The 23,915-nt window shown below is 39.8% G+C and overlaps 1 protein-coding gene across 1 annotated transcript in view; it reads right to left on the reverse strand.

Moving 5' to 3' along the window:
- The window catches only part of DNAAF9 (dynein axonemal assembly factor 9), a 131,069-nt gene that overhangs the window by 66,697 nt on the left and 40,457 nt on the right, over positions 1–23,915 (reverse strand). The window contains exons 3-11 of the mRNA XM_065405753.1: positions 21,622–21,738; positions 20,876–21,000; positions 16,817–16,913; positions 13,784–13,890; positions 10,534–10,611; positions 6,890–6,988; positions 5,724–5,779; positions 2,160–2,295; positions 348–429 (exon numbers count right to left, since the gene is read on the reverse strand). Coding sequence (XP_065261825.1) covers positions 348–429; positions 2,160–2,295; positions 5,724–5,779; positions 6,890–6,988; positions 10,534–10,611; positions 13,784–13,890; positions 16,817–16,913; positions 20,876–21,000; positions 21,622–21,738 — 897 coding nt within the window. The remainder of the gene's footprint in view (positions 1–347; positions 430–2,159; positions 2,296–5,723; positions 5,780–6,889; positions 6,989–10,533; positions 10,612–13,783; positions 13,891–16,816; positions 16,914–20,875; positions 21,001–21,621; positions 21,739–23,915) is intronic.

Here is a 23,915-nt window from a genome sequence, read left to right on the forward strand (position 1 = left end):
TGAAAGATTTCCTCTCCCCTACTTTTTGTGACTTTTTCCAAGGTATTTTCAAACTAAATAAAGTTTAAGCTCCATTTTTGCCTTTTTTCCAAAGACCTACTTTTGGAGAGTTCCTTAAAAACTTCCGACAGATTTTAGTGAAAGGTGAAGGTGGAGGGACATGGTCATGGTAACCACGTCAGGTAGGATTCTTTGCATGGGCTACTGCTCTACAAAGTCTCTACAGCTGTGGGAATCAAATAGTCTATGCTTTCAATCTCTCTACAAGCAATGCACCTGCTGCTAAATTATTACAAATAATCAGGAGATGTTCCTTAAATACTCTGAGAAAATGTTGAGAGACTTACCCAGGTAAGGAATGTGAGTTGTTCCAAAAATATAGGTCCTTGAACAAGCCAGAGGTCCCTTGGGAGATACACACTGTACAGCCTAGTTGTCAGTATTAATAAGATGTAAGTGGGTCTTAGTCAATAAATAATGGTATAAACATTAACAACTATAAATAGATGGCTAATTAAAATCTGCCTTAATTTTCTAGCTACTGAAATGCTACCGAAAGTGCATGAACCAGGACCAGTTGTATTTAAAAAGTTATCTAAGCCTTTTAAAGGTGTATTTCAATATTTGACTTGATATGCGTGGTTCAAAAAGGCCTTGAAAACAAAGTGAGTTCTGAATTCCCCGTGTGAATTAAGAATGTGTTTTCAGGGTTTGTATATAAATTACTCCTTTTCATTCAGGTGCCTCAAGTTCTGCCAAGCTCTCCTTGGCTGCCCTGCCGTTATTTAATGCTACTATCAGTGCATCCTACTAGCTAACAGAGCAGAGCAATGTCATGTTAGACGTACCGCCTCCTTTAGCCCTCTGAGGCTCACTGACATGATGTGGCAGACACCAGATCAGGAAGCAATCACATCTGGCTCTGACAGACAACAGGTGCTCCTAACAGGAATCCCACCCATGTATGTGAAAATAAAAATAGTATGACTGGTATCCATGTGGGAATAATATGAGAGAGGGGAGGAAACTGAGAATGAAGTTTAATTACATTGGAACATTAAATGATCTTTTCTTGTTTACCTAACCAGTGGAATGGGCCAACCCCATGCTCATCCATAAGGCAGTGACTCATTAAATATTGCTCTAGCCCATGTGGAGTCATAAAATCATTACCAGGCCATTGCTCCATAATTACCTGTACCTAATCAACTACACTCTACATCTTTTGCAGTAGCAACTGTGCAAGCAGTTACAGACACGCTCAAAGCCTTCCTCAACTGGCTACTAGGGACAACTAAACAATGCAACCTGCACACTACCTCTCCTCCTTCGCTTCGAGTTACCTTCTTGATGCACCCAGCCCAGCCAGACTGAGGATCTGTATTCCCTGGGGTCGCTTCCCAAAATGCATCCCCTGCATGGTAGCGCAATGAGCCATCGAGCTCATGACATGTTTTAAACTCAACTTTTACTTGAAAATGGAAACAAGTAAATTTTTTAAAAGTTCATTTTAGTAACAATCTAACAGTTGACAGCTTTACAGGGATTTTGATGTTTGTCTGGTTGTTTAAATATGTAATGAGGTTTGGAGACAATGGTTTTGGAAATATGAAGAGTACAATTAATGAGTTAACAAGTTATTTCAAAAATTACTACAAGTGTTGATACAGTATATTTTTAGAAATATTAACCAAGAGTTTTATGATTCAACCATAACTCATATTTCAGTTACTGAAGAAAAAAGTTAGAAAAATTATGCATCTTTAGAGAGTATTTTTATTTGCAGCCTCGAATCAGTCAGAATATATGCCAAGGATATTATACCCTATCTTTTCAACTATGCACAGTCCTTAGAAAGTTGTCTTCTTTCATATTGGGCCCAATCATGTGCACCCCATGAGTGGAACACCATTTCAGTCAATGGAAGTTTGGCTTCCAAGAGGGGCTGTAGGATTTGTCCCATAGCAACTTCAATTTCCTCCCTTTTCATTAAAGGTCTGACTGCTTTACTTGAACCTTTCAGAATATATATTTGTACTGCACACATGTTGGCAGTTTGACTGATCACCAATAAGCATTTTGTAATACAAAGAAAAACAATTTAGCAAAGCAAAAACATACTGCTGGGGGGAAAAAAAGGTAAGTTATAAAAAGCTCACCATGTGCTTAGCAGTACTTCCGCCAAGGCCTGTATTTCGAACCAGATGTCCCTCAGATGGAAAATTAAAGTTACCAGAGTTCAGGTTCTCTTTACTCGAGTGGTTACCAAACAGCACAAAAGGCTGTCTGCTAGGGCTAAAGAGAAAAATACAATTATTACTGCAACACTTTTAAAATATAATCAAGGCCTCAAGTATTCTACGAGTTTTTATACGTTATTTATTGGAATTCCCCCATTAAAACAGAATATAGCAATGAAATTATAATTAGTTGTATAGTCTACGTTGAGAATCAATGGAAAACCTCTACCATTAGAAAGAAAGAAAACCAAACAAAAGGGATCGTGAGGTAACAAAAGAAAAGATTAGGTAACAAAATATTTATGAAAACATCTTCCAAGCCTACCTCAAGGATGTTAAGAAACTTGGAGTCTAAATATTTCCTATTTGCAATTTTGACTGCTGTCTAATGTTTCTCTGGATACCTGTAGTTCAAAAAAGCTTGACAGCTGTCTCCAAACTTTTCAAAGAGATTAATTACTATGGAAAGCCCTGACACTATGTGAGAGGGTACCTTGAAATCCATTGGTTAGCAGCAGGTAAGGAAGAACCGAAGGGTAGTTCTTTAGATGACAGCTAACTGAGATCTTTCCTTAGCTCAAGCAGTAAAATGCTCTGCTTTTGGAACAAAAGGATGACGACAGTTCTCCTGAGATCAGTAAGTACATGTTTAATAAGTGAATAAGTGACAGGTGACAACCACAGTTCCATTAGGAAGATAATCAAATCTATCTCTAACTCGCCACCAAAAAAAAACAAAAAACCCTTCCATTTTTCAAATACTTGGAGTTACATCTCATTAAGTAAAATGTATTCCGAAAATTGAATGAATTAAGTACTTTGTGATAAAAGACAAACAGTGCTTTTATATTTTGAGGTATCTAATGTTTCTTTGTATCTCAATTTAACACACAAACCACATTATGTCAGACTTTGAAACAAATTTTAACATACGTTTGTGCAAAAAGTGGTTTTCAGGGGGAGGAATGATAAAAATCTATCAGCTACTGACATTATTTGAAAACGAGACACTTGAGCAAGGAAACAGAGGAGGTGAAGATGTGACAGACTATTTTCAACTTCAATGTTACTTTTCCAAAGTGAAAGGAAACTTCGGGAGCTGATGAAATGACATCTCCTCCTGCATATCCCACCAAGACGATCCCCGGCCAAGAGAATGTGCATAAGTTCATTGGCTATAAGTGAGAAATCGACTCTAAGACAGTGAGACATTGCGTGTTTGGTTAGGATTCTTACCTTGGTATTTACCAATTACTGAGCTGGTTAACACCTTTACTAAGACTATTCTGTATATTCCCCTAATGTTTGTTCCATGGTACAAATATTTATTTACACAAGAATCCAGCAAGGATAGAGTAACTGGGCCCTGGGGAAATCACAAATGTACCCTTATATGTCAGACTTATAGCTTATCCATTAAAACCATGTTTTTCTGATACAAGCTGGTTCAAATCTCTGTACTTGGCCAACAGAATTATCAGACTAACAATCCTTACCATTTTAATGTGCTTTGAGATGCAGTGACTAAGAAATAGTCCGAGAGCACTGTGACGTTATCTAATTAAAATATGACCATGCAAATCATTGTGGCTACCACTGTTCTATAATTGCAACAAATCTTATACAAAATATAACGTATGGCCAGAAAGGGTTAAGCAGCTTGCAGGTTAAATGACCCAAAGCCAACCATTAAAGACAAGTTAAAAAGTATGTGAATGGTAATTAGGGCCATTCCCTGCTAGACAGATTAGAACTTTGAAGTGCAAACCTGTATTGTTAGAGAATTAGAGGTGATACTAATTGTGTGTGTTTACTTATATCTTGTTTAATAATTAGCTATGTAAACAGACAGTTCCTATAGCTATTGATTCAGAGATCAAAAGGGAATATTAACATTTAGATGAATCTTGAATGCAATGATGTCATTGTCTATGTGTCTCTTTAAAGTTTGTGATAGACTGCCAAACAGATAAATTATCTTATGTTAATCCATGTAGTTAATTACCGGTAAGGTTTGGGAAACAGAAGGTTACATCAAAAGACTATTGTTCACCCAGGACTGTATGGTCAAGTGGCTGCTAGAAAACAGTGTAAAAGACCCTTGGGTCCCAACCCTTTTTATCTCAGATCTGCTTGAGGCTTCATGCAGGAGAAGCCTAAGCCATAAGGACTGAGATCCCAGTCTTGACTGGACCACCCTGAATATAAACATTGGACTATAACCTATGAACTATTTCTGAAACAACTCTTTGCAACTACAAAGCTCACCATCTCTGCTATGAATCTGAATCTCAAGAATTGTACTCATATCTGTATGTATACTGATCTTTTAACCAATACACACACACACACACACTTCTTTTTTCAATAAATTTTAGTTTAGTTAATAAGAACTGGCTGTAAGTATTTGGGTAAGATCTGAAATATTCATTAACCGGGAGGTAACGTGTCCAATCCTTACGGATTGGTAGAACTTTTTTATATGATGAATAATATTTTCAGCAATCTTCATCATATTTGACTTGGGTATCTGGGTGGAGGCCTGAGGTTGGGTTACTTTAAGGGAACTGTATTGTTGGCTTCTGCGTAACCAGTGAGGTATTATAGAGGGTGTTTTGTGCTGGCTTGGTAAATCTAAGTATTGGAATATCCACCAGCTTTGGGGATTGTCTGCCTTATTCTTTGCAGTTCACCCTAATTGAGTGACTTCAGTTGGCTCCCCTGGGACACCAGTCACAACCACAAAGTATTATTAGCCATGTATCTAGATTTTACATTTAAACTAAGGTTCAGTATCTGTCATTAATTTGCACATTTGTAAGTTTCTACTTCCATAATATTTTTTTTCCTTAAGTGTTATATAGAGAGATTGCTGTGACAGAATTAATGCTTTTGTGCTGGGATGAAACAAGCATTATTTTATCCTTAAATTATTCTTATGTGGCTAGTGTAGGATTTGGGTTTTTCTTATCTACTTATGTCCTTGCTTTTAAGTGTTTTGCCTGTTAATCATTTACAAAACCCAATGTGTCACTCAGCAACTTTTTTTTTTTTTTAAATACTATTATGAAAATATGGGGCCAAATGTTCTAACTTGGCCATTCTGTGCACATGATGCTCAGATAGCATGGTAATGAATCAAATATAAGATCCTGAATAACATAGAATAGGCAAAGTGGGTAATTAGAAGCCTGAATGCTTATTCTGTACACAATACAGTCACATGGATGACAATTTACAAAGAGTTGGGAGATCCTTCAGGAGAAGAGGCTATACATAAGTGGTATTACTAAAAATATATTTTATACCTAAAGATAACTCCATATCAATCCTAAATAGGACATGATATATTAAGATATATTCCTGGTCCCAAATGACATTACAATAGGTCTCAATGCATCAGATATAAAGTAACATTATATAAATATAGTACACTGATTGATACATATGACATCTTCACAGGAATAAGGTAAATGACATTACCTGTTGTCTGTTATATGGCTTGAAATCATTCCATGACTGAAGTAACTTCTGAATGGCTACAAAAAGAAAAAAACAACTTTGTTACTCCAACAATAAAAAGAAACACAAAGACTGCCAGGTTTAAATGAGAGATGCTAATGCTATCACTAAGGCCTGGCTTACAGATCAACATAGCTACCTTGCTCAAGGGTCTGAAAAACTCACGCCCTGAGCACCATAACTATGACGACCTAACCCTCAATTAAACGCGATTAGGTTGACAGAATAGTGCTTCTGTAGATCTAGCTATCACTGCTTGGGGAAGGTGCATTACCTACAACGATGAAAAAACCCATTCCGTTGCTATAGGAATTATCTAGACTATGGCAGAATAGGGGCATAGCTACAGCACCAGAGCTGGGCTACTGTAACACCCATGGTGTAGACAAGCACTAAAAAATGAACTACATTATCCATCATTTAAAAAAAAAAAAAAAAGAAGTTGCATATCTTGATTACATAATTACGATTATTAAACTCAACTGGAACTAGTAACAGGTCACAGTGGTGGAATGCATAGTAGCACCTCCACATTTCCCATTTGAGTCATATCATGGATTATGTTAAAACAGGGCTGAAATTTGCAGTCTCAGTTTTTCTTGTTTGTCGCTTTATATGAATTCCTATCACCAAACTGAAATGAAATTCATACATAAATTTGAATCTATTAGACAGACATGCCATACAAATAAGGTCCACTATCAGTGCAAAACTCAACTTTGAGTTTAGCTGAAAAGTTAAATTGCCCTGCTACACAGATGCAACATTTTTATTATACTGTTCTGTCATGTTAAACAAAAAGGAAACACAGCCTGAACTGTACAATTTAGGAAAGAAGAGTATTCATAAGCTTACACACCGCAATAGGCAAGTTTGCTTATAACCATAAAGATGAAAAAGAAAGGGGGGGAAGGGAAGAAAACAAACCCTATCAAATATAATGGCAAGGCGGTAATAATGAATCAGCATTAGTGACATTTACATTTCAGGTTTCAGAGTGGTAGCCCTGTTAGTCTATATCAGCAAAAACAAGGAGGAGTCCTTGTGGCACCTTAGTTAGTCTCTAAGGTGCCACATGAATTCCTCCTTGTATTTGAATTTCAAAGGGTTTAATTAAGTAAACATACCTCCCCCGCTTGAGATTCTGACAGCTCGAGGATGAAAGGAATTTCAGTGTCAAAATTAGCAAAAAAGCTGGTCCATTGGTGCTCGAAAGTCATTAAATCCTGAAAAGGGAAAAAAGCAATACGTGTTGTTCTGTTCGGCTAGTATCATGTCAGCAAGGCAGTAAATCACGGATGTTAAATGATGAAATCAACTATGTTACAACACTTTTGTTAACAGTCCAATTATGTAAAATCTTGTTTTATGGCCACTTCAGACCTTGAAATTTAGTTTCGTCACTCAAAGCTTAATATAAACTGGAAAATTCAACTTTCATTGAAAAAAAATATTCTGTCCAATAAGTAATTTCAGTCTAAAAATTAAGCCGTTTATTTTGAGAATGTCAAACTGAGTTTTCAGATTACTGGGTAAAAGCTATTTGAAGAGATACTCACTCAAAAACTGAAGAGACAAATGTGTAAATATGAACAGGATCAAAAATGAAGTACTGCCTAATACATTTTAAAAACAAGGAATCTACATTGCTCCAATACGGATTTGTACTTTTAACATCAAACAAAGACAGTAACTATGGATAGAGAGGAGGGAAAAGTGACTTCTTATAACTGTCAAGTATCAAAGGGGTAGCCGTGTTAGTTTGGATCTGTAAAAGCAGCAAAGAGTCCTGTGGCACCTTATAGACTAACAGACATATAGGAGCATGAGCTTTCGTGGGTGAATACCCACTTCTTCGGATGCATCAGCAAAGAATCTGTTCTTATAACTGGAAATTATTCAAGATAAAGTCTGCCCCATGTGTTTTCACCCCTCTATCCCTAAACAACATGGCTGGAGACAGCAAGTATGTATACCAAGTATGCTAGATGTGAGGTACAGAACGGAAATGAATCAGCATACAAATGAACAGGACTTTTTACAAGTTAAGGCAGTGAGAGTTAAGACTGAAATTAAAACGTCAGAAAAAGAATAGAGAAAAACAAAATTGTATCATTCTGATGAAGTAGATATTTGGGATGGATACATAGTGTATCAGAATTCTAACAAAGTTTAGTGTGGGATCTACAATTATTGCACAGTATGTATTATGTGGAATGGCTTCCATAGTTTTCCTAAGCATGAACCTAGAAGATATGGGGGGAAAGGAAGGTTTACTGAAGTGAGAGGGTTTAGACTGTGTGCTCTTTTTTAAAATGGTATGAGTCAAAATTATATTTTTATGTCCACATTATAAATTTAGCAACAGGCTATGCACAAGACAATACAGCCTATTCACTTACAGCTTCATTAATGCAGTGCTAACAATAGTAAACCATACAAATTAGATTGTAAATGTTACTACTCTGTCTTACACACACTTTAATGTGGACATTTAATGTCTAAACAAAATTGTTTATTTATGACTACAGACTGATACTCATTAATTCTATACTTTGAAGCCATAAGCCGCAAGAAAACCTCTGTTCAGCAAGAATGAGCAAGGCGAAAAGCTTTTCACATAGGTTCTTTTAGCTTTCTAAAATAGCATAGTTGAGAAGTACTTTCATTAGTTTATTCAGGACAAGATGATATGCCCCATGCTATACGTCATAATTCACTGTTTTAATACCAAGCAGAGTTGTCAGACTTGAGTCAAAGTTTTATTAGAGTTAAAAGAAACAAGGGCAGGAATTTCCAAAAACTCACCATGTGGACCAAACTCTGCTCCCACTGAAGTCAGCTGGATTTTCACCATTGACTTCAATGGAAGCAGAGTCAGGCCAAGTCCAAGCACTTCTGAAAATCCCAACATCCATCTTCCATATTAAAAAAAAGAAGCAGAAGAAGAAGAAGAAGAAGAATCACCACAACAAGAATTGGCAGCCTCACAGCAAACCTTTGAAATTGGGGGGGAGGAGGGGGGGAAGGGGAGAGAAACGGAACTGCTTGAAACTGGGCACCTTATATATAAATCTTTGAAATTTGTGTGTCTGTTCCAAAATGTATTTTAAATGCATCACTTCTAAAGACTGAAATAAAGCATCTTACAGTATGTAAGAAAGATTTGATAGATACACAATTAAAAGTGTTAACATCCTGTTTATTTCTTTGGGATTTATGAGCTAGCTGATCATGTGTTTCAAGACAGACTCCTATTCAAACTCAGGACGACACCATCTCATTTCAACCACCATTATGGAAGTTAACTACTGGACAACTGGATGCCTTAAGAGACTGATAATAGATTCATCTCTAGGTCACTGGTTCCAGGAGAGTGATGATAAAAGCATATTGGCATGTGAAGTGAGATTGTCTCAGTCCAACCAATTAGTTAATGAGATTTTAAGCACTTTGGGCCAGGGACCATCTCTCTCGTGTTTTTACACGGACTAGCACAAAGGAGCCCTGATCTCTGGATTCCCAAAGTGCTACTGCAAGCATCAAACCAGCAAACCACACAACCTTTAAATGACAGGTATCCACATGACAAAACAAAATCTGAGCTAATACCTCACACTCTGGGGTCAAGAGCAACAATAAACCAAGATGACGAGAACAGAGTATGTAAGAATTACTGTACACTCTCAACCCTACAAGCGCTCAGGCTTCATCATCGTAGAGGATGCTGTCTGAGCAACATAAGGAAGCCACTAATGTCTCTATGCTTGTTGTTTCTGTTCTATGCATGACAGAATTAAACTGGCAATATGGTAATTTTTAACAGCACACCAATTTCTAAAAATGCACAAAAGTAAATATAAAACACAAAGTTAGCTACAATTAATCCTGAATATCTTGTCCCACATTTATGATTGTAGCGATATCCATCAAGACCAGCAACAAAAAAAGTTTCAACTGCCTGAGAGTCTGAGACTGATTTCAGTTTCAGATAAACAGCACTAAAACAGGAGATTAGACAGTGTGTGTGTGTGTGTGTATATACACACACACACACACACAGTTCTGTCTAATCTTGTCCTCTTTTAGTGCTGTTTATATATATTTTATAATCCATCTCAAATTGCATTCAAATTGGATTTAGCAGAGGCAATACTAAGCCTCGCAAATTGAGGTTTATGTCAACTAAACTTTAACTACCAAAGGCACTGCTATTCTAGAAGCATATATTCCTCCAACTTCAAATTGGTTTAGGCATTTAAAATCAGACTACCTCATTAGAAAACAAGTTCACTGGGAAATGCAAAAAAAGGTACTGTAAAAATTGCCTGTGGCCACTATGTGTCACTGTTGATCTGTTTTTAAACTATTAAGTAGCTATCAATCAATATGGACCAATTAGGTTTATGATAAGAAAATTTTCTTTTGTAACACAATGCTTCTGCTGCCACGCACTATTCTTTTAACATGCACTGAAGGACTGGTGTCGAACATACATAGTACACAGTGCTGTGACCTGCAAAGAATACAGCCAACTCATGCAATTGTGGGGATTCTCTCTATAGACTTGATACGGTAAAGAACACAGTGTCTTTAATTCCACAGAAGTTACACAAACTTCCAAAGAGAAAACTGCAGCACCCTCACAGCGTAGGGAGCCCACACTTTGGCTGATGTAGTCAAACCAGTTTTTTGTTAGACACGAACGTAAATTGACACTTTTCGTCTAAGACTTGTCATGAGTTAGTTCAAAACATTTCAGCTGCATTACCTCAAAAAGCAAGTCCTCCAGGGAAACAGGATCCATTTTGCTGTATGTTTTCCACAGATCCATGCTGACATCCATTAACTGTAAAACATTTTAATAGACATCTCTTTTTACTGTGAAAATACTGTAAGTAGTGTGACATGCACAGATTTATGCGGCACTCAAGCACTTAGCTGCTGGGTGCGGAGCAGTTTTGCAAGTCTGGCCTTCAGCCTGCTACAACAGTTTGTACGAATCTGAAACACTCAACCAATGGCATAAGCGTTTCAAATTCAAGACTGGATAAGATTTAAAAACTCTGGATAACCCAACCTATAAAATTAATATCCTTCACATTAAGTGATAGTATGTAATTGATATTTAGGTCTTATGTGCTTTTTTCATACAAGCTATATCCTAAAAGGCTTTTCAGAGTTAAATATAATAGAGTTAATTAAGAGCAGAGAAGAGAGATATTAACAAGTATAGCCAAGGGAAAAAAGACAAATGTGCAGTTAAGATTTTTAAAAAGATTGAGAGTCAATCTGGTAGAGCAATACAAGAAAGCCGTTCCAAATGGCTAGAACTGCAGAAAAGGCAACTCCTTGTTATGAGTGAACGGTCAGAAAGGCAGACAGTACCAAGCTAAAGCAAGTTACAAGTTAACTGGCACTAACACTAATTTAAACATTTTCCTCCATAGGTAAACGTACATATGGAGCTATAATCATTCAAAAATATTCAAAGAGACACTGACATTTTAAATGCTTTCTAGATTGAAATATTTCAACACTGAAAGTTTTATACGACTGCTTTATACAGTCATTTCAATTGCTCTTCACTGAATCTGGCAATAGATTGCCTTCTAAGACATGGTTTCCATTCGTTCGTCATTTACAACTAAGTGCATTAACGGAGTTCTGTGCATAATAGCACTAGGAACACGCGCCACCGTTGTATCATCACAAAATATTAAGAGGTGATTATTAATCTTTAAATATTTTGTGAAATATTGATTAAAAGTCTTAGTTGCTTTTGAAAAAGAACAGAATAACTACTTCAAGTATTAAAAATGTTTTTAAATATTCGAACGAGGATAATTTTGAACTGAAGAGAATGGGGGATGTGTGGCTGCCTTAATGTGTTAAAAGCATCAATATACCACTAGACCTAAAACTCAAACAAAATACAGAAAAGGAATAGGCAACAACTTTGTTTATGCAGCACGTAATACCCTGAAGTATCTTTGGGGTCCCAGAGCCCAGGTTTCAGCCCAAGCCCAAACGTCTACACTGCAAATTTATAGCCCCATAGCACAAGCCCCACGTGCCCAAATCAGCTGACCCAGGACAGCTGGAAGATTTGTACTGCAGTGTAGACATACCCTTAGAGATCTCTCATAGATTCATAGGGTAAAATCCTAGTCCCAATGAAGTCAGTGGCAAAACTCCCATTGACATCAATGGAGCCAAGGTCTCACCCATAGATTTTAAGACCAAAAAGGATCATTATCATCATCTAGTCCAGGGATACTCAGACCTCAGTGGTTCATGAGCCAAATTAGCTACCAACATTACCCAAAAGAGCTACAGTCATGTGAATTCATTGGTTGTTAATTAAATCACGGTGTTTTAATATCTACTGCAAAAAGCCACAGGAAACACACTGAAGAGCCACTTGAAGCTCAGGAGCCCGAGTATCACTGCTCCAGTCAAACCTCCATTAGAGCACCTATCTATTCAGACTGTGTTCACACCCTTTGAGATCTGACAAATTCACAGCACAAGATGGTACGAGGAAATAAAAGCGTGGATGAGGATTTCAGAAGACGAGTCAAAGCAGTGAAGTACATGAACACAGTTGAGGAAAAGAAAGGCAGATCTGTAGCACAGATGGGCCAAAGTTTTACTTGAACAAGAGAGTGGAGGTTATTTAAGCTGTCAAAAGACAGATAAGTAACATCACTAAAAGTAGTAATTAATCAAGAACACAGAAAAAAATAAAAGCTATGTGTAGCAAGTGGGTCTCCATAGAGGAGCCTAGATGAAGAGCACCCATGCCTAGAGATGAGGCAGGAATATTTAGACAGTAAATTAATAGAACTGGGACAGCAGAGAACCAGAGATGTCTGCATAGCAATGCAGTGTTCCAGGAAGGTGAAATGAAGTAAAAACACTTTTTTTTAAAATAGTACTTATATAGCGCTCTCCTCTGTAGACAAAGTAGGTAACTTATATCTCCATTTTACAATAAGGGAAACTGAAGCACACAGGCTACCAGTCTGCTGCCTGATCCAGTGAGCCATGCTGCCTCACAAAAACCTGACTTAGGAGAGAGAACCTGCCACAGTCAGAACAGCTGAACCAACAAATCATCCAAGTAAGAAGTTACGGTCACTCCCTCTTTCCTTAGACGATGGGCCATAAGTACCCTTAACAATGATCTAAAATGTTTTATTATTTTCAGATCTATATCTTAACACCTAGCAGGGCTCAAAACAAATGGTCTACACCACTAGAAAGGGAGATTCATAGCTCTCCAGTGGAAAAAAGCACCAGTTTCTAGTACACTTAGTTCATAACGTAATAGACTGCAAACATGTCACTAGTCCACAACTGAATACTGCTCACTTCATACCTGGATAATTTTGTTTGAGAGGAAGAGACTGAAGGAGAGAATTCTATGTTTAGGTAACGATAACTAAGGCTACGATTTAGTCATGGAAGTCGCGGAAGTCACAGAAACCGTGACTTCCAGCGACCTTCGTGACATCAGCCTGCGGTGGTCGGGAGCTGCAGGGTCCCCCGCCGCCTGCGGGGGCAGGGAGCTGCAGGGTACCTCCGCCACCTTAGTCGGCCCCGGAACTCCAAGCCGCTGCCGAAGAAACTCTCCCGCAGCTCCTGGGCCCCGCCGGTGGCGGGGGAACCCCACAGCTCCCAGCTGCCGCAAGCCCCTGCAGCTGCAGGCAGCAGGAGTAACCCACGGATCCTGGCCCCCGCAGGCGGCTACGGAGGACCCCCGGAGCTGCAGGCAGCAGGGATACCCCGCAGCCCCCAGCTGCTGCAGGCGGTTCCTAGCCCCTGTGCAGCTGCCCGCTTCAGGGGTATAGGGACCCACAGATCCCCATTTTGTCAGGGATATTTTTTAGTAAAAGTCATGGACAGATCACAACTTCCGTGAATTTTACTTTTTTGCCCGTGACCGGTGTCTGACTTTTACTAAAAATATCTGTGACAAAATCTTAGCCTTAACGATAATAAATTGAAGTACATACCTCATATTTCATGGTAAAGAAGCCATCGCCACCGATCCCCTCCAGTGCAAAGGCCTGCACTACTGGCCACTTTTCTACAATGAACATATCAAATATCTGTAGATGACCTACAGGAATCAAATATTTCACAAAAAATGTTAAATGACTATAATAAAAGCATCAGTTTAATATATCTCACCTTTCTACAATGTGCCAAAGTTGTTCTGAGGGTCTAACAAATGACTTGAAATATTCCTTTATATATACCATAAAAGCTTTTTTATCGGGCATGTTGGAGGAATGGGGGGGTGCCAGTAAGTGAAAAATGCCAGTTAGCTAAGAGGGAGGAAGTTTGGGCTCCGCAGCTCCCATTGGCTGGGAACCGCGGCCAATGGGATCTGCAGGGCAGCGCCTGTAGGCGGAGGCAGCTCACAGAGACGCCTGCTGCGCCTCCACCTAGGAGCAGCCAGTACAGGTCGCCGCTTGTGGGGAGCTGCCAGAGGTGAGTGCCCCCTGGATCCAGCACCCCAAGCTCCCTCCACGCCCCAACCCCCTGCCCCGAGCCCCCTCACGCACCCAAACTCCCTTCCAGAGCCTGCAACCTGCAACCCCTCCCGCGTCCCAACCCCCAGGCCCGCAACCCTTCGCGCACGCTAAATCCCTCGTGGACGTTCCTCCGCCTAGGAGCAGCAGGGACATGTTGCTGCTTCTGGGGAGCCACGCGGAGCCAGGTAGGGAGCCTGCCGGCCCTGTGCCAACTGGACTATAAATCGGACTTTCTATGAAGATTAGAAATGCTGGTTTATAGAGCTTTCCGGTTGGTACAGGGCCAGATAACACAGCTTTTACTCTAGTTTAAATATTTCACTGTGCTTGTTACAAAAAAGCAGAGTTCAACTGAAAGCCAAAGGAAACAACCTATTGATCTTCAATACAAACGGAAGAATACAGAACTAGCTGTAAGATCTACAATATAGACTGTATATGTAAGTAAGAAGTAAAATAGTTTATGTACAGCAGTATTCTACTTGTGGAAAATTGTCCAATATACTTTTGGGGGGGTTGGAGGGAAGGTGGACTAAAAATAAATTGCATGAAAAAGTTAACCTGGCAAAGTTAACCTGGTAAAGTTGAGAAACAATATTCAGTATTACAGAATTTCCAGAATGTTAAATGTTTTTCCCACAACACTGGTTAGACCATGCTATATGTCTTTTACAATTTATGATAAAGACTGAGGTCCAAGTCCCACAAAACACTTCAGCAGATGGCTAACTTTACACTCATTCAACTTAACAGGACTACTCACACTGAAATGTTTTTGTAGAAGTTTAGGCCTATGAAGCAAAGGGTAAATAAGCAAAGGAAACCAGAAATGTAAGTCAGCAGTTCTCAGCCAGGGGCCCCTGGTGGGCCGTGAGCAGATTTCAGGGGGTCTGCCAAGCAGAACCAATGTTAGGCTCTCTGGGGACCATGGCAGAAAGCCAAAGCGCCGCTGTGCAGGGCTGAAGCCCAGGGCCTTGAACCCTGCCACGTGGGGCTGAAGCCAAAGCCTGAGCAACTTAGCTTTGCGGGGCCCCCTGTGGCATGGGGCTCCAGGCACTTGCCCTGCTTGCTACCCCCACAACGCCGGCCCTGGCTTTTATATGCAGAAAAACAGTTGTTGGGTACTGGTGGGGCATGGAGTTTTTATAGCATATTGGGGGGTGGGAGGGAGGAGAGACTCAAAAAGAAAAAAGTTGAGAACCCCTGCTATAAGTGACACATTGTATCATAAAATGCCCAAAATACCACAGAGGAAGTAAAGCTTAACTTTCTGAACTTCCTCTCAAGCAGTCACTTATGCTAAATGTTGCTTTATGCAATTTTTCCCCCCATCTAAATTCCCTATGGTTTTATAAGTAAAAAAAATTAAAGCTATTGAGCTTGATGAGTGCATATGTTTATCAGCGGAGCTTATAAACTGCTTGAATTGGAGAGTGACTACCGTCCAGCAGAATTTAGGAACAAGTGCAAGAAAAAGTGCATCCTTAACTCAGACTAGGACAATGGTTCTTCATATATTTATGACTTGAAAACTATTGCATCTTCCACTTCTAAGGATGGATGATTATTTAAGAAAAAAGTTTAAAAGTTACTAGCTTCTGCTATTTCAGTTATGAGTGCAAATTTTCTTATCAGAAAATACTTTATAGGAGAGATACATTTTCTACATTCACGTAACACAAAACTGCCTGAACTGACTTTGCACAAATTTGCAAATAAATTTCACCTTTTGTCAAGACCAAGCAAGAAAAGTGTTCATACAAAAGACATGAGAGTTATGAGCACTAAAATAAAGGAGAGTCAGAGGTGAATATGGAATGCAACCATAACTATCAACAGTGGTTACCAGCCATCAACAGAAAGCCAGACTTATGGTAAATGCATAATTCAAAGATTTCTCTGCAACAGTATGTTGCTCTCTTTTTAAAAGTCAACAATCACAGAGCAAGTGCACTGCAGTATGTTTGCACCACATACTGTATGCTGTTTCCATTCCTGAACACATTTATGAAGTAATATAAAATTAAAATCTTCAGCTTTCAAGTCTGGCAACAGATCACACAGGAAATCATGCTGTCCAATTTCTTCTGTTCTGAAACAGGAAGCTTGAATAAAAAAAGTTTATTCTTTCCTTATACAAAAGTGTATTTATCTGAAGCCCCCATCAGAACAGAGAACTTCTGTACTTAGCCAAACACTTTTCCCGGCATGCAAATTATTTCTTTGCCTCAGGCTATGAGCATTCACTATGCAGAGTGCGCACACACTATTTTCTCTGAAGAGAAAATAAAAATCTCAGTAATTTAAATTTCAGATTCTAAGAAATCCAAATCCTGATATAAAGTAATACATTAAAACGAGATGGATAAATTATCAGGCTCACTTACAATAAAAAGGAGCGCCCAGAGGTATTTTAACTTATTGTTGTTACAACATCATACTTCTATTCTGACAAACAGATGATCAAATAATTCACCAAAACAATGAAGTAATACAGTATTAACCCACCTTGGGAGCTGTAAGGAATGCCGATTCGACTACAATCTCGAACCATGTCTACAAAGCTGGCAATTTTAAACTCCTCTGCAGCTTCTTCATCTTCATACTGACAGGAATCATTTAAAAATTAGTTTTATTAAACCTAACATTTTCTGGCTGGAGATCTTTACAGTTAAAATACATTTTCAATAAAGGTGACAACTGCCATTTTGCATAACCAATGCTGATCGTATATTACACTACTCCATACAGTAACAAAGGCTCTGGAAAGCTATTTATTTAACCACTATGCTCTGGGGATTTTAGCCATCATAGTATGAACATATGAAGGCCAAAGAGAACTGTTTGCAAAACTGAAGTACAAAAGTGAACATGTTTTTACAAGGCTATGCAGGAGAAAGCACGAATACTTCACTCTCAACTTTCAAGAAAGCCTCTCTGCCCCCCACCTACTACAATATGGACAGTTAAGACCAACAGGCATTTTTGCATGGAAACGTGCACACAATAATGAAAGTGCTCTAAGTGCAAGGTATTCTTTTCTTGGAGAATCTCAGGACTCTTTACTAGTTATTTACTACAGAAGATTACAGAGAGAAGAACAGTTATCACCATTTTACATATGATGGAAATGGAACAGGGAGGTGAAATGATTTGCCCCAAGTCACACAGCAAGTGAGTGGCAGAATTGGGAATGGCACCTAGAATTCTTAACACTACTCCCCTGCTCTGGCCACTAGACAATCTTGTCTTCCTGATCCCTCTACTATATATGCGTATAGTAGCATGGTTGGGGGATTAAGAGAGACTTCCTATTTCTAACACTTTAGGGTTAGGGTTAGGGTCTCCTAACAAATCTCACAAATCTCCTGGGTGGTGATTGGGGGTAGGCACAAAGCAGTGGCCCCTTCCCGGATCTGCTATCACGGATTGGGCCCTGGCCCCCTCTGGAGCCACAAATGTCAGAGGAGCAGGCAGCCAGTGAGAGTTCCCCACCTTCCCGGGAGAAGTGGGACTCAGGCTTCAGACCTGGGGTGGCAGGCTCTGGGCCCAGGCTTTGGCTGCATGGCGGCAGATTCCATCCCATGGTCGCAGGTTTGGGGCTCCAGCCGTAGGGCCTAGGGATCAGGCTCCGGCCTCAAGCCACGCGGCAGCAAGTGCCAGCTCTGGGCTCACATTCCACCGCCCCGGCCTCTGCTGTGTCCTCTAGCCCCAGGTTTCGTCCGCACACTCCGCCCCCCAGCTGTGTGGCGGTGGGCACTGGGCCTGGGCTCAGCCCACTGGGCTTCGGCCCCAGCCGTGCAGTGACAGGTGCCGGCCCTGGGCTCACCCCCCGCCGCCTCCCCTACCCCTCCATCTCCATCCCCCATCACCCCTGGCCCTTGCTGCCTCCCCAGCCCCCCATCCATTGCCCTGGCCTCTGCTGCCTCCCTACCCACCTTCCCATCCAGGGCTTAATATGTCCCCTGGCTTGCCAGAGCTGAGTAAGTCTGTTGTGAAAAGTGATATTTGTAGGTTTGTTAATATCACTTTACACTGCCTCCCAGACAGCCAGCATGTCTACTGCTGTGAAAAGTGACATTAACAAACATACAAATATCACTTTTCACAGAAAGAGACCTAACTAGCTGCAATCAACCAAAAAAGCAAAAGATAAGAACATACAAAGCACCTTATTTGTTTCTAATCTGTTTGGGTCCGGTAAAGAATAGAGACAAATGTACATTATTTGTATTATTCAGTCTGCAAAAAAACCTACATGAATAAATTTCAATGATTTGGCCATGTACATGTGCATATTTATTTGTTTTCCCTGAACTTAATTATGTATTTTAGGAAAAACTGTCAGAGTGGCCACCAGCAAGAACTGGTGGGCACACTGTGAGGCCACCAAAAAAATCTGTTGAGAGAACCCTGCTTTAGATCTATGAGGGAGTCGGAGCGTACTCTTTCAGTTCAAAACCTGTTCCCAAGTGACTTTGTCAGTTACTCAAATTAGATTTTAAAATGCCTTCGGAACTAGCTTTCCTGGTTTCCAGGGGGACACTGGAAGGTCGCTCATTAAGGCTTTTCAGTTCAATTGTAAATATATTCCATCACATATGTAGTATACAGTCAGTATACTTCTGAAACGTGATAAGAAAGAATTTAAAATAAGTCTCTTTATTATGCTATATCGCTATTTATAAGACATGTTTTCAAGGGCACTTCTTCTCCATCACTGTTCAGTACAGTCACTTCAAAAATGTTGTGACCAAGTGGAAAGATCGGACAACACTAAATTTTGCAAGATTCTATAAGAGCTGCACAAGCCCCATGGTACTTGTTCCTTTTTAAAGCTTTGCCGTTATTATTGTTATAAAAGCTTAGCTAAAAATAAGCAGTACTGTGGTATGCCATTGTAAAGGAAAACTAAATGCTTTAACAAACAGCCACAGGCGATCATTTGTCAGAAAGAATCAATCTAAAATGGTGTCTGAAGGATGACAAGATTTCACAGCTCCTATGAACAGCCAGAAGTTCTCTAGGAAACTGGCAGTCCCATATACATTTGAAGAAATGGCACTTAAAAAAAAGTCCATCACACTTTCTTGACATTTATATGCAGTACCCCAGAAATCAGCATCTTTACAGTACAAGGAACCTCAGAATTTTCAGTTTATTTCATTATACACTTCAAATATATTAGGGCATTTGGCTCATCTTTCTGTTCATAATCAGCAGTTTGAATCACCATCATGAGATTTCATTAATACTTAGCCAGAGCAGACCACACACAACAAATCTAATCAGAGAATAGCAAAGTAAGCAGATTTTTCAAACCCAAGATAATATGTTTATCTTCTTAAACATATTAAAATATTTCTAATTGCACAGCACATTTGGGATGCTGTGCATGATTAATGATTACTATTAATTAGCACGGGGCCCTCAGCTTTGGAACCTACTGCTATGGTTTGGAATAGCCTGGGTGTGTTGACTTTCCAGGCACCCGGCAAGTCTGATGAGGGTCAACATTTAAATTTTGTTACAGATGTTTTGGCTTGTGGGCAAGCTGCTTATTTTAGTTGGATGCTTATATTCTAAAGTTTCTATCAAACACAGCTAGAGTAGTATACAAAATATACCTCATAGCTTTTCTATCTCTTTTGTTATAAATCTAAATATATGTAATAAGTAGGGGTTGGGGAGTGAAGACAGGACATACAGTGGCCCTGCTTCTCTCCACCAACTGCAAGTTACAAGTAAGTATTGAGAACCTCCACTACTCAACCTGTTCTCCAGCTCTGCTCCACAGCCAGCTTCTGTGCCTCCTCCTTTATCCATACTCCTTCTCTACCCCGAATTCCTCTTACCCCACACTATCCAGCCACCTCTTGCAGTTGAGGCAAACAGCTAAATCTCCTGGGCTTCCCCAGTTCTATCAGACTGGAATTCCCCTTTGACAAACTACAGCCCTCTGGAATGAAACTGCAGCCCAAGTTGTCAGACTGATAATTTTGCACTTCCCACTATGCTCATTTGCTCCCCTGTAGCCCTGGAAAAAGAAAGCAGCTGGCAGTATCAGCAGTCACATCAGACTTCCGTGACAGAGATCAGTTAGGTTGTGATCAATGAGAATAACTATTTTTAACTGAAAATTTTTGAGAGTCGCCTCAAAAGCTACAGAAGAGAAAAAAAAAGGTTACATTTATGGCGACGTTAGTAATTAGACTATCAACGTAACATTTCAATTAGTAACAGAGGGGTAGCCGTGTTAGTCTGAATCTGTAAAAAGCAACAGAGGGTCCTGTGGCACCTTTAAGACTAACAGAAGTATTGGAGCATAAGCTTTCGTGGGTGAACGCCCACTTCATCAGACGCAAGTAATGGAAATTTCCAGAGGCAGGTATAAATCAGTATGGAGATAACGAGGTTAGTTCAATCAGGGAGGGTGAGGTGCTCTGCTAGCAGTTGAGATGTGAACACCAAGCAGTTTCTCCTCCCTTGGTGTTCACACCTCAACTGCTAGCAGAGCACCTCACCCTCCCTGATTACTATAACTATACTTATTCTGCCTTCACTTACCTCATTTTCAGTCAGGCAATGGAAATGCAAGTTTCTCCAGTATGCCACATATGGCAAAAGATAACTGTAGTTTACAGGGTTACAATACAGATGGACACTGTCAGGTTTTATTAATATGATTACATCTGCAATAACCAAAACAAGAGTCAAATCAGAGATTACTACATTAACTTCATAGCTACAAACTTAACTAGAAATCTAAATTATATCTACACAGAAATCTAAGGAATTGAACAGGAAAAATTTTCCTACAAGTACCCAATTCGAAAAAATCTGCAAAGCATAACAGAAATGCATGATGGAAAATGTTACTAGATCAATCCCACTTTCACTTAATACAGCTACCCATTTTTGGAGGAAAAAAAACCCACATTACTTTCTCTCTCAGCAACACAGTTATGACTATTCTAACCTGTTATCTGCAGGATTGTCTCACCACGTGCTTTGAAAAAATATAATGTCATAATGTTGAGCACTTCACATAATATTGTATAAACAGACATATTTGTTCTAGTAGGATATTACTCTTGAGGGGTCGTACTGCATTATAGAGATCACTCAAAAAGAAAATTTGAGAAAGGCTGGTCTCCCCCTTGAATTCTGTATAGTAGAGAGTAAAAGCACACCGGGGGGGAGAGACCAGATTTCACAGTCCATGACGCCTTTTTCATAGCCGTGAATTTGGTAGGGCCCTAGACATTGACAAGCAAGTGTGCAAATACAATGCTTAACATTATATTACTCACCATCAAGAACTTCTTCAGGAAACCCAGTTTTCTCAAAGTCGTTATTCTGGTTATACAAACCAAAGAGAAGGTAGTTGGCCAGCTCCCTACAGCCTTCATTGTATCTGCTATCGATTCCTGAAAAAGAACAAACGTATGAGCAGCTACAGTATGAAGTGGCAGAGCTCCCTCTGGATTATTAACTTTGACTGGTCTTATTCTTGTGCATGTGATACCATGAATGGCAACAGCACTCTAATTGTTATGGTGACAGTTTAGTTTAAATCTAAATAGTAAAAGCTAGGCACAGACACTCACTAATACTAGAACCACACTCATCTATCAAGTCATGAGGGAAGAAAAGGGAGAAATTATGTGGAAGCAGCCCTAGAGCAGACTAAACAAGAATTCTTCCAAGGTAATTTACGGATTTACACTTTCCCAAATATAGTTAAAGAACGTAGTAATCATAGCCAAACACTACACAATTAAGAATAGCAATCCCGTATAATCAAGGAGTCAAGGAATTATTTTGGCTACTGTCAAAGCAGCATGACTACAGTTTTTAAGTCTGCAGTATCCACAACACATCTGGAGAACATTTTTTACTGGCACTTTCACAGAATTAAAAACTGTTGAAGTTACTATACTGTTCTTATGAGATAACACACGCATATGTGTTCTTATGAGAAAACACCATCATATTCTGTTTTTCAGAAATAAGTTATGGTTCTCTGGACATCTGTTCTGGATCAGGATGCACCAGCTAATACACCTCTACCTCGCTATAACGCTGTCCTCGGGAGCCAAAAAAATCTTACCGTGTTACAGGTGAAACCACGGTATATTGAACCTGCTTTGATCCACCAGAGTGCGCAGCCCCGCCCCCCTGGAGCACTGCTTTACCGCGTTATATCCGAATTCGTATGATATTGGGTCGCGTTATATCGAGGTAGCAGTGTATAAGTATTGTACAAAGCCTATATACCTTCTGCAGAACTTGAAACTTTTGCTGCGGATAAGCATTACAGCAACTGAAATCTCTAATGTTACAACTGGATGCTGCTCAGCTGTGTGGAAGTTGGAAAAAGAGCAGACATCTTAGGGTACGTCTTCACTACCCGCCGTTTCGGTGGGTAGCAATCGATTTATCCGGGATTGATATATCGCGCCTCGTTAAGACGCGATGTATCGATCCCCGAACGCGCTCACCGTCTACTCCGGAACTCCACCAGAGCGAGCTGCAGTAGCGCAGTCGACTGGGGAGCCGCGGCCGTCGATCCCGCGCCGTGTGGACCCCAGGTAATTTGATCCGAGATACTTCGACTTCAACTACGCTATTCGCATAGCTGAAGTTGCGTATCTTGGATCGATTCCCCCCCCCCCCCCCCCCCAGTGTAGACCAGCCCTTAGTCTTACAGGAAGAGCAAGAGTCAGGCTAACTCTAACAGCTAATAATGCGAAACTTCCAAGCAGGGCCTGGGCGAGTTGAAAAGAACTGTAAGAGATGCTGTTTTTCGACCTTGTGTTAGATAAGAATGGAACAGAGACTGTAGCAGAAATTGCTGAGGAAAGTAAGATATCAGGAAGGAATATGTATAAACAAAATGCAGTTGTTGATCATTACTGTATGTAACAAAAGGTATAAATGCTTGCCCTAATTGTTTATCTTTTGGGAGACCTGCTGTTGTGCATTCTCCCCCTTGCAATATTGCTTGAGAATAGACTGCCTCTGACATGTTGCAACCAACCTCAGAGTGAGGACTCGTTTTTCTCCCACAGCTGTTTATAAGATGTTAAAGCTAATGGTATATATCAAATGACATACATAGCAGGCGTAGAATATTACCAATTTCTGAAATTAATAATTTATAGGACTCTCAGAAAGTTGCAAATGCAGCAGGTTGTGGTCGGAAGCTTTAAAAAGCACGACACACACAAGGTGGATGAAATAACATCTTTGATTAAACCAATTTCTGTTGGTGAAAGACAAGTTTTCGAGCTACAGAGCTCTTCTTCAGGTCAGATTATTTAACAAAAGGGATAAAACGGGGTAGTCAATTTTATTTTTTGTTTAAGGTCCAAATTTCTTGACCAAGCTATAGTCAAGGTCCAGACTCCAGAGGAAAAAAAAAATGATAATAAGTAAATAAAGATTTCAGGGGCCATTCAAAAGCATCTGATGGCCCGGATTTGTCTTGAGGTCCGCCTACTGACTACCCATGAGGTAAACACATTTTGCAGGGAAAACATTTAAGATTAAGTGAGCAATTAATACCGTTGCAGTCATAGGACAAAGGTGGGTTATAGATTGT

This window comes from Emys orbicularis, chromosome 5 (genome assembly GCF_028017835.1).
Source record: "Emys orbicularis isolate rEmyOrb1 chromosome 5, rEmyOrb1.hap1, whole genome shotgun sequence".
Taxonomy (NCBI): Eukaryota; Metazoa; Chordata; order Testudines; family Emydidae; genus Emys; species Emys orbicularis.